Genomic DNA, 14,809 nt, shown 5'->3' with positions numbered 1-14,809 from the left:
TGGAATTCCTGAGCACCATAAGTACTTTGCCAGTCTAGTCAGGAGAACGCAGATATTCATCTTTATTTCAGCATTTTTGTGCCCTTTTGCTTAGACAAACTGACAAGAATTCACTGCAGAAAAGTATCAGTAGAATTTTGCAAAAATAAATACATTGTTTCATGAAGTCTGTGTTTGTTTCTAGTTTTAGAACTGTTTGAGTTGTAAAATGAAGTTAATTACATCTTTGATAAGTAGTTTATTGATCCAAGGTTGCAGAGTGTACATTATTTATACTGGATGAAAAGCAACAGTGTATTGTTACAGATGTAATAGATTTAGATTTTTTTTTTTAACTGGTAAATTAGTCATTGTGTCAATTTGCAAAGATTTTTACGGTGACACGTTAGATCATTTTCTGGTCTATTAGTAATAAGTTGCAGGTCAAACCATTGTGAGATAATGATAAATAGATGACAAAAGAAGTTACGATCAATGTAACTTTTGTTCTATCAGTACACTTACTGAGTAAACAGTTTATAACAGATTAAATATATATATATATACACACACACAGACACACATATATATATTCATGATGACTAACATCAAATACTGCCTGGATATACAAACCATGTGGTAATAATAACCCAAAAATTCCACCAGCTTGGAGAGATGCAATACTTTATCGTATTACCAGCAGCAGGATCTACAGGAGATGTTTTACAGAGTACTCTTGAGAAGAACTCTCAATACTCAGTAGAGTTGTTACACTTAATTTACAGTTCAGTACAGCTTTGTATTGAAGACAAGTTCTTCGGGTCATTTTTGTTTAACTTCAATGCATCAATAATATTGAGGTAGAATCAGAATAGTTTCACTCTTTCAAATGCTTGAGGGAAATTTCGTTCATCCATAGATGGATATTTTAGAATTCATTCACAAACAGTTGTATTGGACTTAGACAGTGAATTTTGATGTACTTGATAGCATAAGGCCCTCAACACATTAAAGATTTGCTTACAGCTATGGTTTGTATACTTGTGTTTCATTTAAAGTTTTACAAGAATAAGTGCCATTTGCAAAACATTATTGCAAGATTTCAAAAGACAATACAGAGAAAATATGGCAAAATTCCATATTTTAGGGTAAAAATGCCATAATTCTAATAATATAAGAAACTGTCAACTTAGATGCACTAGGGCCTGGTAAGTGCAAATTCAAGCATTTGCATTGCACCTGTTGAACTTCTCAGAGGCAGATTCTGCTAACACAACTATCAGCTTCAGTTGGATTTGTAAATATTTGTCTGACAGAATCTGGGAGATCTCTCTAAGAACAAGTTCCTCTGAAGAAATGGAAGAGTGCACCTAGAAGGATGGAACTATATGTTGGACAAAAAGTGAGAATGTGTGCTACAGATTGTTTCACCAATCAGAAAGTGCTTTAAAATATATGTAGTCCAAATATCTTAAAATTAAACTACATCAATAGCATATATTAAAGCTATCATATAAATCTTTTTACACTTTTTAAATAACTGTTAAACTGTGTGTCTAAAATTGTGAATTTAATGTAAAATGTGACTGATTTATGTAACTGAATATAAATCTGCAGCAGTAAATCTTGCATTAATGTAAGGATCTGACAATCCAAGGGAAAGAAAATGAAGTAATCTGCCAGTAAGAAGTCCTCAAGCTGGGGGTCAGATCCTGTTCATGGAAACCATCTGGTTGGGACCCTCCAAGCCACACCAAACAGAAATGATCTTTTAAAAAAATATCCTATTCATTAATGCTTCGCAGCTGCACTGAGTGTTACTTCATTTTTCCATGGCAACATCCTTTCTGTTTCAAGGATCTTATTTCAGTTTTGGTAGCAACGTGTTCTTTTGCCAATACTGAACACATTCATGTGTTAAAGAGAAGGAATTATTACAAATTCTTGAAACAGTATCACCCTCTATTTTCATTTCTATTATGTCAAGGCCTACACATCCTAAGTAACGTACGCTAATGATAAACCTATGAAGTAAGCAGTATTTTCCCTTCTACTTTCAAAAAGGTACTCAAAGCATATTGCTCTAAGCTTTCATTAGTATATAAACCTAAAAAAGCATAATGACTTTAAGATCTCGGTTGTATAAGAAGGAAAGTATTTAGTTACTGGAATAAACGCAGTATTTTATTAATTCATATTTTAGAAGGAGGATGTTGCTCTATAGAGAGAACTGTGAAATATATACACTGCACATGAATTAGGTCTTCAGAGCTGAGGAGAGTGGGTGGGGAGGGAGTGAGCAAAGCAAAACAAGTGGCAGTCCATAGCTATTCTGTACAAGCACAACAAAGAGGGAAAGGTTATACAAGAGCCTCTACAGCCTTTTAAGACAGCGACACAGTGAGATTCACTTCCCTAGCCCACATTTTACAGCTATGTAAAGCAATTAGAGCTGTTGAAGATGACCTACTAGGTGACACTCACATAAAGCTGTCTCCTGGGAAATGGCATCTCTCCACACTAATCATCATCTATCATATTCTCTCCTCACAAAGGCTGATGTGTTTTTCAGGGAGTTTCAGATATGGAATATAATCTCATAATTACTCCCCAAACTGCAAAGATCCACCGTTACACATCCCATGTGGGGTTATGGTGTAGACGTTATTATAGGACTCAGCCTCTGACAATCACTCTAACCCAACTCTCCCATTTGCAGTTGAGCCAGACAGCACTGTCTGTTCAAATTTTAAAAGGCAGGCTGGAAATTCATGTTTTAAAGTTAAACAAAAAATAAAAAAGATATAAAAGGGAAGTAGAGGATGTGAGTATGAGGACTAAGAGAGCAGGCTACCTGTATATAAAAAGGAGTATAATAAGGATCAGCTGCATTTTTCTTTTACCACTGGAAACATTACGTCCTGGCGCTACACAGTATTCCTATTTTATTTTTTTTTTAACGTAAGCTTCGTTTAAAAAAGCTTATAGTTACAAAAAGCTTCTTGTTTGACAGTTTGTGATAAGCAAACATCTCAAGACATCATCCTAGTTCATACCTGCTGAATAACTGCTCACAGCTCAACTCCTAAAAGTCACAACGTCTCTTCCTGACCCAAGAATACAAAATATAGGAGCTTATAGGAGCTTTACTCAATCTCATCCTCAATTTCTGTTCTTTCAGTCAATGTTTCACTGCAACTAAAATTCTGTATAAGTTATATGCCTAAAAGAAAATATTATTTTCAATAATTTCAGGAAACAGACTCATTTTTTCAAATAATTTCAGGGATAGTTAAAAGCATGCTGAATGGCTGGCTAAGCTTTATACGCGATAATTACACTCTTAGTTGGCATTCATTGCAAGATTACTCATTAATTCATTTGCTTTTAACACAGATCCTTCATTATTCTCACTGGAATCCAGTATTAACAACCAATTAAAAATAATTGTGTTTATACTGCTCCACAATTTTAGCAACTATTAGCATGAAGAACACGTGAAAAGTGAGTATTAACCTCCTACACTGTGTAACTGCCAAAAAGACTTAAAGGCTGCATATAAAATCCTACAACAATTAAATAATAAAAGCAACTTTTTACAGTTAAGTATGGAAGTCTTTTCACTAAAATACTAATAGCTTACCACAACTCCAATGCACAAAATCTTCATGCAATATTCTATCATTAGCAAGCCAGGGCTAGGGCTAAGGAAGTACCAGCCTTGGATCCAAAATAAACTTTCCAGTTACTTTGGTTCCAAGCACATTTACTTGCTCAAACTTCCACTAAAAGAATAATCCTTTGATGATTTTAAGTTATGAAGTTCTGTTTTATCTGACGACAACTGTAGACTTTTCTGTTCTACAACCATGTTAATAAAAGATCCAGGAACATGAAAATAGCTTTAGAAAAAAAGGCTAGAGTCTAAGTGCTCCAGTACTTAACCAGAAAAAAAAAAAAACATTCCAGAAATTTGGCTTTTTCCTATCCACAGAAAATCTAAATACACTGTCTATTTTATTAAAGGCATAAATATCTTATACTATACTTGAACCAAAAAACAGGGTCATAACCCTCCTCTTGTAATAATTTACACATTGCTTTGCACAAATTCACGTTTCCTATTTAGGCTGGTATTGAAGGAAAAAACCTGTGTAAGTATAGGCATTTATGTCTTCAAAGATATATTTAAGTAAAATAGACAAAGGAACTGCTAGACAACAAGGACAACAGCAAGCACACCTACCAATCCCTTACATTTCACTATGAAGGACTACTGTGTATTTGTTTGGAAACACATTCTTGGATATTGCCTGTGTTTGTGCTATTTCTTTAGAGTCTGTTGCAACTTTCTACCAGTACTTTCTGCTTGCCCTTCTGGCAAGGTATTGGAAATACTTTACCAAGTATGATCAAAGAATAATGATGAAACATATTAGAAGTGTGTAAACTATGATTTCATAGGGTCATTGAACTTCAATGTAGATAAAGAAGTATATATAATTCCATATTAGTAATGATGAGTTTTGAAAGTATGAGTACCCTACCAAAAAAATAAAAACAAAAATCCCACGAAACAGCCCACCTTCAAAAATTAAATAAATCTAGAACTTCAGACATGAGAAATAGTTCTTAATAAAAAAAAAAAAATAATAAAAAAAATCCTCAGCCACCACTAGATCTAATCCATAAGTGTTTTACGTCGAAGTAAGGATGTATTTACTAATTAGTCTTTGAAAAAAACTATGCCTATCACTGCTATCAATTTTCACCTCCATAAAAAATACTAGTTTGAACACATTTTTTTTCTCCTTGGTAACAGGCAAACTTAATTTTTAACTAGTTCTTACTGGTTAGAATCTTACACATTCTTCAAAAAAAAAATCACTTGATTGCAAAGCTTACCATGAAAAATGTGAGAAGAAAGAAGAAACAGACAAAGTCCTTATTCCATTTTTATCATTTAGAAAGGATCCAGCTCTTCATCATCCTAATTATTTGATTATTATTTTCATTATGACTCAAACTGTAGTACTCATTTATATAAGGAGTTTCATTGTGCTAGGTATCACCCAAACACATACAAAATATACAGCTTCCTTCAAACAGCTTAAAAATGACCTCTCAACTCCCCGTATTTAGTCATTCCATTGGTGACAACATTAAGAAAGAAGTGAAAACAAGCAAAATACCTATGAAACAATAATAAAAGAGCTGAATGAAACCTAAATCAAGTTAATAGAAAGTGTCTCCTCAACTTCACTATGTTGTGCAATTAAGTCACTAATCTGAGGTTCTTGCTCAGGAAAAAAAAATTCAACCTTTCAAAATATTTGAAACCTACCAAAGTATTTTCTGCCTCAAACGAGAAAAACAGACAAATTCTAAGAGGAGGCTGTACATGAATAAATATTTTCCTTGGTAGGAAGGCATTGTATTTCTTGACAATGCATTTTAATTTTAATATTATTTTATTTTAATATGAAAACAGTTCAGCTACTACATGCTGGTGTACCATAAAATACCATGCTCATTGAATGTACAGTTCAAAAGGCACAGTTTATAATAATCCTAAATTAGGGTAATTTCCAAGCGGGCATTTGATACGTACTTGGAAGCACAGAGTCCTAATGCATTTCTAAGCCATCTAGTATTTGGTCACGTAATCAAAACACAAGATTTCTAACGTTGCCTTTTTGTGTGTGCATGTGTGTATAGCACGTATATATTTTGATGCCTAAAAATTCTGATCACAGTCTGATGCAGCACGGTGAAAAGAATTTAATCTGAGTGATCATGTAATTGTCCTTAATAAAAAGGTACATAGGTAAGCATCTGAGCCATCACTGTCTAACATTGTATTGTATCATACACCATCCCTCAAAATATATCATATGCAGTTTCCTCAAATATGTTTTAAAAGGAAGGTATTACACAAATCTAGCTATAGAAGAAAAAAAAAGGTAGCTAAATATGTTTATAATACAGGAAAAGTACGACAAACATTTATTTACTGACATAAGTATTTTAAGGATCTTCCCCTTAAATACAGAAAAGTATTTTGAAAACTCATAATAGAAAATGAAAGAATTCTTAGCCTAATTTACCAAAAATCTGTATTTTATTTTTCAGCCTCTAAGACTTTGAAACTACTGAAATAAAACAATAAAACCTGGGAGCTCCTTTAAAAATCCTCCATAAAAAGCACTAGGATGCATAAAAAATATCATAAAGTTTGGAAAGACATAGTTTTTCTCACTTCCTTTTCATCTTACCTGAAGTGTAAGGCGCTTAACTGCATTCCATACTCTTCCAATAAATTCCTTCATTCTTTCTTCAGGACTTCTGCAACTTTCAGATGAATTCAGCATGGTTTTCACGGGAAGTGACAAAGGGCGAGATTCTAACGCAAACAACAAAAGAATATACTGAGCATATGTATTGTTTTACAAAAATTATACTAAGTAACTTATATACTGGTAGCAAAGAAAAAGATTACTCGTTTTAAATTCTAAAACATATTTTCTCTCACCACATATCTCACTATCTATGTGATAATAGCACGTAGCAGAAGCTTCTATTACTAGTTTCAAACTTGGGCAACACAATTGTATCAGTTAAATCCATTGAGAAATGCAATGTTTCAAAAGCATTTGGACAAATACTTGAACTTTTTTAACACAAACTGCTAAGAAAATATTATGGAGAATGCTTGACCTAAGCAAATTAAGCCAGATTTCAAAGTATGATAACCTATTGGGTGATAAAATAGCAGTACATGCGTTTTTCACATACACTGCTGCCAGGATAACGTAAAAAAGGTTTTAGTTTTTTTAACTTGTAAGAAATGAAGCCCATATTAGATTACAGCCTTTGATTTGTTTCCTTTAAAAAAATCATTTGGCAAAAACTTTGGGTATGCATCAAAAAAAGGGTCTAAAAATTAAACCATATTCTGACTTTGTCAAGCTTAAAAGTACTAAAATAAGTATGAAATATTTCAGCAACATTCAATATTTTGTAGTAAAAAAATAAACTACCTTAAATTGTTAGGTATTTTAATATATGCTCAAATATAAGCATAACAGAACTACAAAGAAGGAGTGGATCAAGTAGTAATTGCAAATTTATTAAAGAATATATAAGTGATACATATTTCCTCCTTTCATCTCTTCCAGAATATGTGCTCCTTTCTATGTTTTGGGATAGACACCAAATTATTGTCAGCTTCTTTAACACTTCCAGTATTGGCCTACATCTTATTGAGCTGACGAAACTGCGAGAATAAATTATGAATTCTTCATGACTTCATTTAAAATTAAATTGAAATCAGCTCAAGTGCGACTATTTATGCTTCCAAATTATACAGCTAGGAGAAATCTGTAGCATACCAAGTACAGAAAATATCTTAAAACAAAATTGTGCTATCAACAGAACTCAGGTGAGCAAAATTATGTCCCTTTATAGGCATTACTGGTCTTCAGTCAATTTTGAACATGCAAGGAAACATGCAGGGAACTAAAAATGAAACATCTGAGAGATGAATTTCTGCCAAGTGTGCAACGTTCATGCCATTTGACGAACTAATTTGTGATATTTTTCCAATCAAGTCTAGAAAAGACCAGAGTTGATTAATATCCTAGACGAAATCCTTCAACAAATTACACTGTAATGATCTGAAAAGAAATTGAAACTTTAATTTTATTAAAATGGTGAGGAATCAAGAGATTCTAAGAGAGACGGTCAAAAGATTGAGAGATTATTTTTAACCTCTCATATATTCCTGGCTCCAATTATGGATCTGTTAAGAGTTATAAACAGTTAAAACTGGATCATAAGAATGTAGAAAGCATGACACTTCAGGATTGTTTATTGTCAGTTGTGCTGGAGAGACAAACTTAAGTAAATTGTCCATATGGAGAAGCAGCATGGAGTCACGGAGTAGCCGTTTCATAATATTTTCTTGTAACTATTTCATAATATTTTCTTTCTTGACTTTTATTGCATGTAGTGAGTATTCAATCCACATTATGAATGGATTATGTTAAAATAAAGATATTTAGTGAGGAATAGCTGCTCTTCTTTAACTTCTTACCCTACCTCAGTTCACACTATCTTCTCTGTGTAGACAAGCCCTATAGTACACTTATTACAAGGCAAGAATTAGGAATGGCTTGACTCCGAAGAAACATTAAAACGTAAAAGTTACTGGAATGCAGAACTCAAGAATAAAACTGTGGGTAAGGGGGAGAATGGTGTCTATAGTCACTGTGAGACTGGAAATATGAGAGGCAGGAATGCCTCAGCTTACGATTAAAGGACATACAACATAAAATTGCTTTTACAACACAGTCAACAGGAAATATCCTATGGCACTGAACAAGTGTATTCGTCATCAGCAGGATCTAACACTATGTTTTGCTCCAGTCTTCCATGGTTTGTTGGCTGGGAAACACACACTCCAGTAATTCTCTCCCAGTTAGGGGAATCAACCTTCTAGTTCCAGAAACAGCTACCTATGATTTACAAATAAAATTCGATAGCTGAAACACCACTCATTTTTCTCCTTATATGTGCAACTCAAACCTGCAAAGCTGTTCAAAATTCCAAGAGTATCCATCATAGAAAACAGCTTCACTGTACCCCAGACTCAACAAAAGACCAAAAAAAGAGAAAACTTCTATAATGCAAACAGATAAAGACCCATTCAGCCAGAAATCACAGAGAACAGAGAAGCAATAAGAGGTGTTTCAGGATGTAAAGAAATCAGCATGGAAATAATTCTTCAGGGGGGAAAAAAAAAAAAGTAGTTTTCTGTTATTTATTTTTTCTGTACTGGTAAGTCCTACAGCTTTGTCTGAAGGGTCTGAAAGCACGTGTCATAATTCCCTATCAGGCAAGGCCATCAGCAGATGATAGCTGCTAAGAGACTGTAGTAGTCTGGTGTGGCTATCCTGTGTGTTTGGCTAGTCCTCTATAGTAAATACATAGACTGGATCAGCTCCATCTGTCTCAGTATGAAGGTTAATCTCCTAAAATAATTATGCTACTCAGTTACTACTGAACTGAAAAATCTAGGAACATTTCCTGGCACCGTAATCAGCCCTGTGTTAAAGCCAGGAGCCAGTCAGCAATAGCTGGATAGAAAATAGGATTTGTCTGAAACATTTACAAACTGGTAAGAAAGTAAAAAAAGGGAAAGGGGGGGGACTGCCTCAAATTGTACAAAATGTAATTTTTAAGAAAAAACAATGTACAGAAACAGTGCTCCTACTCTCATCCTCTAGTCACATACTGCATATGTGGTATTTTGGTAAAAATCAACACCACATCTTTTTCAGAAGTCACTCGGAGGCTGCCACGCTCACCAAGTTCAGATGACGCAGTGGTAATGAACAGACTTTCTGAAAAGGGCTGATCAGCCCAATCCAGATCGAGCTACCAGAAGCTGCAATTTTCATAATTTATTTCACAACTTATGGTTAGAATCTAAGGGACGTTCAAGGGGCAATCCTTCAAAATTAATTGTAAACATCCTCTCCTAGGAGATGCCCCTAAGCAAGACTTAAGGCATATATTCAAGATATAGATGTTTTTCCTATACAGACAGATACCTCTTTCTTTGTGTTTTTTAGCCTTCTGGGAACCGGTTGCTTTGGAAATTGAATCCATAAAACATGAGTTTTAAAAATAAAAAGATCTTTGGAAAAAATAGTGCTACACTGTGCTATTAATATTCATTGACCTAAGGAATGCAAAGGGGAAAATAAATCCTTTGAAGTGAGGTGATCTGGGGGCAAATGGACATTTCCTCTAATAAATAAAAGAAAAGATCACAGAACAGGGATTTTCCACTACTGGGTTGAGGGCCAATGATAATCTGTACTCACCAGCGGCCTCTTGCTTTTTACAGTTCTTCCTTACAGCTGGTATGTGAACTAGTGGCAGGTAAAATACAATGCTAATACCTTACTCATAATTTGTATGCGGTGCGGTTCTACCATGTCTTGTCCTTTTTGCTCGACTTCTGACTCCCGACCCACTGTGTGCCTCAGGCATTTTATGCATGAAGAGGGTAGAGAGAAGCTTCTTCATGGTTGGAAAAGGTCATCCTGCTGCAGGCAAACCCATACTGTCAGTGATCCCCAAAAGCTCAGAGAGCTCCTACTGGTTCACACAGAGACACCCACGCAGCAGCCTGCAGCAGGACGGCCTCTCCACCATCCCATCGCGTGACCCTACTCAAAATGTGCATCGTGTGACCTCAGCATGCTGGGCAAGCTTTCCTTCCTGACATCACATCATCAGTCATACACTTCTCACACATCAGAAATGAGTTAAGCCGAGAAAAATGCTATTGCAAACTAATCATCGATGCTAAGAGGCTATGGCAGCAAAACACACGAACAGGAATAATATTTCAAAGAAGAAATCAAAGGAAAGGATACTGTTATTACATGGGTCTTTCTGGAAAGATTTTTCCTCTTCTCAAACTAAAATTAGTCGCCATAGCATCAGAAAACTCATTGGGGTTTCCTAATAGCAATTCATATTTTCATGCATTAGATGTGACTTTTTATCAGAAATAAGAACAAAAATTCCAAGATGTTTGCTGTAAATGCAAACCGTTGAGGAACTGACCAAGGAGTCTAAGGGATTAGAAATGAGATTAAAAAGCAGTGGAGGAGAAAATTCAAACTTCAAACAACTCTGAAAAAAAAGATGAAAACCTAGGACTCTAGTTTTGTGTGTGTGTGCGTGTGCACGTGCCTCCCCAAAAGATTAATTGGTTTCTTCATATGTTAAAGGAAAAAAAAAAACAAAACACAACAACAGTACAAACACCACCTACTTAAAACTTCCTTCTTCTTTTCTGTAAATCGGCAGTTTTTAGTTTCTACATATAAAACTGTAGGCAAAAGCAAGAGTTCAGTGAAACATGTTATATAAAAGCTTGGTTGGCATTTCAGTTTTCCTCATAAGATTATATATTTTATATTTGCAGCACAATACATATGTCTGTATAAAGAGATACATGAAAGCATTATAAATCATTTGCCCTTTTCCGTATATTATGGTCAAAGAACCAAATTCTGTTCTCAATATAATGCATTTCCATGTAATAATTTTGTTCCATGATTTGATACTAAAACAGTATACATATTTTAAAAAATGCAAAAAGAGGAGTATCTTGCTGAAAATGCTGGCTATCTTCATGCACTAATTTCTCCTATAAACCAATTTTAAATGTTCATTGAAGTAGCAGGCTTATTAGGTGAGGCTGACAGCTCACAGCATTTACTAATATTTTCTGAACTACCAATGTCCACCAGAAGTGTTTCAAAAATATTCACGGTTTATTTTTATGGTGGTGTATCAGAAGCTATGCCCTCTGCCTCCACTGATAGATGACTAATATTTGAATTATTCATGAGGCTGAGATTTTTTTTTAAGGAAAGACTACTGTGACCTGTATGTAAAAAAGTTTGCACTTTTCATCAGTTGCCTGAAAAGAAAAACATAATAAATACTCTAAAAAGGCATAAAAACTTAAATAACCCAAATAATAGCACCAAGTCCTTTTAAGCTCATAAAATAAAAATGCAATATATATGCCCACATACTTAATAGTGTTTGCATAAAGAATTTGTCTACTGGGGTTTGAGCATTTTTACACTCTACTTTAGTAATGGTACAGATAATATGTTACTTTTTATCAATCCAGTTCGTAGTTGCACCACAGAATCCCTGGTAACTAGCCAGAGGAAGTAGTTTATACCCAGGGAAACTGTAGCAGAGAGGTGTAGTGACTGAATTAGAAAAGTCCTTCAAATGAGCTAGCAGTAGAATAAATGTTAAAATCCAGAATCTTCAGACTTCTTACACAACATCCCTTTTTCTAGAGCAAATATATGTCAGTAAATCAAGATAAATGTGATACGAATGTGGTTATGCAAGCAAAAAAGCTTTCAGTGTGAAAGCAGGAGTTGGCTAGAGAATGGCTATGGGTAGTGTTTTCTCCCATCAAATCCAACGATTACTGCACTATTTCTGGCAAAAAATACCTATTTAGTTCTGGGAACAGAAATAAAAAAGGACTGACACTTTTGTATAAATCGTGGACTTTCACAGGCAACATTGAGCTACTATATTAGCAAGCAACAAAACGTGTTGTGTGTGTGTGTTCATATCTTCAGTCCGTGCCCAAATTTATCTTAATACTGCTTACCATTCCAAGTAACTTTTAGTACATTATGAACTATGAATTTCAGCTTTCAGGTTTGCAAGACCTTTTCTGGTAAATTCAGGAAGAATTCTGATTGTCTGCCTGACTTTCTTTTTTAAATATACACTGAAAATTCCTTAGTCTTTTAAATAGTATATAAAAATAAACACCTGTTCTTTTTCTCTCAACTTTTCCATACAGAAATTGTAGTTGATGTACTACATTGGCTTTGTGTTCCTAATGCTCTTAAAGTCCACACAGAACTGAAGAAATCATGCCATCATTTAACCAAACATTTCACTAGCTAAGAAAACCCACAATAATTATTTCTCAATATAGGTATGCGACTGTCCAGCCATTTAGAAGTTACCATAAATCATCTGAGCCCAGAGACCTTCTATTTAAATAATCCTTCCAAGAACTACAACCCATTTATGAAAATATAAAAATCCTAGTACTTTCAGGCACCCTAAGTAAATGTGTGTCTGATTGAAATTCCTGTATTTTACTTAGCTTACTTAGCATCTATTTCATTTCATTCATTTTCCCAAATAAATCATCAGTGATACATTCCAAGACAGGCATGAATAAACAATAATCATTCGCTTCATTGAGCAGAAGTAGTGATGTACAAATTCTTCAGAAAATCCATTGATTTCTCACCAGCCAGACTTCTCTCACATTTGCCAGTTTGGGGATTTTCTTTTGCATTCCAGCAACTCAATTTAGCAGAAATCTAGTCCACAACTCTGGTCGTGCTTCATAAGAAAAAAAATCAGTAACTGTACATGATTTTGCTAGGTACAGGTCATATTATGCCACACTTCTTTTTTAAGTTGAGTTATCTTTCTGTTGACTAAAGATGAAGCCTCAAATAAAAACACTAACCCCGAATCAGTTGGTCTGAACAGTATGCCGTCCAACTAATTCAAGAAGTTATCAAGCTTGTCCTAAACAGTACTACCTACCATACACCAGTAGTAGGACAAAATAGGTGAATTATTTCTTCATTTTAGTAATAGCTATCAGATGCACCATGTGCTCACTCTGTAGTAATTTATAAAGAATGGAATATCTAAAATAAATACTCCTAGATCTCTTAGTAATGAATTATAGCTCCTTTTTGTCACACAGACCCACTACAGATCCACTTATTATTAGGTACATGATACCTGACTTTCCTGATTTTTAGAGCAGTTCAGAAGTAATTTGTTTATAATCTTTTCTACTTCTGTAATGCTAGTCTAAACTGTATCAACAAAAAGACATGTCTACATTTAAAGCTTCCTCTTCTCTCCACTTAGCTACCTTCAAAATAATTCAGAAATATCACCTATGTATACTTGGAGGGAATTTTAAGAATTACTTGAGAAAAGCTTTCAAAATTGAATTACTAAAGCTTCCCATAAAAAACAAGGAATTTCATTTCTAAGAAGAATTTAATGACCAGCTTATAAGCATATAATTATACCTTCGTTATCAAATGTTAGGAAGTGGTTGAAAGAGAAGGTGGGTGGTGGTCTTTGCCTCCTTTCTACAGAAACAAGACTCATGGAATCCTCGTTTGGCATAGCACTCGTTTGCTTGTCTTTTCCTAACTCTCTTTGTGCTTACTGTTCAATATAAAATTTAACAAGATAAATCTCTCAAAGATTGATTCTACAAGCTCTATGAAAATAAGTAAGCAAGGGAAAGAAGGGAGAAATTGGCCAGCTGAGTTCTGCCCTTACTAGGAATCAGACAATTTATACAGGACAGAGAATATAAAGGCCATCTTGGACCAAGCTTTAAACTTTCTTGTTACGACACCAACACCCATCTGCTTGAAATATAAATAATAGAAAACCAGGTTTAACTTAGCTTTAACTTTGCGTGTATGAAACTTTAGAACTCTAATTACATCTCAAAAACAACAGCTCCACAGAACAAAATATCAACATTTCAGTAATGCAACAGATTTTTCCAAACCAGAATTATTCTGTGTTATTTTAAGTTATTATATTATGTTACATTCTATTTTTCAAACAAAGTGAAAATAATTACTACCATTTATTAACATAAAAAGAATGAAATCTGAAAGTTGTTTTAGTATTGAATGAAGACCCTTCTGAAAGAATGAAAATAGACGGTTTGGATTGATTAATCCTTAATCAGTAGTGCACAGGACAGCTTTCAAAGGCTGCCCTATCTACTCAACAACCCGTATTATGTTCTTGCATAGGTATTCTACATATGCTATATGCATATTACACATTCACACGTTTTGCCACTATGCAATCAAAAGAGCTACAATTCTACACCAAGTCTGTAAATTATTTTTTATTGAATTAACAGGGAGCTCGTGAATTGCTGAGAACAGGAAGAGAAGTGGGTGGACAGTGGAATTCAGGTAAATATTTTTTTTAATATTCTTTATCATCTTGCTCGTTCATGACCGCATCATACAAAATTTAAACCATATATTCTGTTATCTTACTCTGTTTTTGAGGCCTCTGTGGTTAAGGAGATTTATAAATAACTACCATTTGAGACTTAAGTACAGAAACTTTGGATTTTCACAGGCAGTTACCATATAAATAGTAGTTTTGCTCTTTTCCCATGCTT

The 14,809-nt window shown here is 34.3% G+C and overlaps 1 protein-coding gene across 2 annotated transcripts in view; it reads right to left on the bottom strand.

The window, feature by feature from the left end:
- The window catches only part of VPS13B (vacuolar protein sorting 13 homolog B), a 459,183-nt gene that overhangs the window by 228,910 nt on the left and 215,464 nt on the right, over positions 1-14,809 (bottom strand). For both annotated transcript variants that reach the window (XM_084281966.1, XM_084281967.1), the window contains exon 22: positions 6,255-6,382. In XM_084281966.1, the coding sequence (XP_084138092.1) occupies positions 6,255-6,382 (128 nt within the window). The remainder of the gene's footprint in view (positions 1-6,254; positions 6,383-14,809) is intronic.

This window comes from Netta rufina (genome assembly GCF_964035555.1).
Source record: "Netta rufina genome assembly, chromosome: 2".
Classification (NCBI taxonomy): Eukaryota; Metazoa; Chordata; class Aves; order Anseriformes; family Anatidae; genus Netta; species Netta rufina.
The sequence above is the reverse complement of the archived record's forward strand: the minus strand, read 5'-3'. Positions and strand labels throughout refer to the sequence as shown.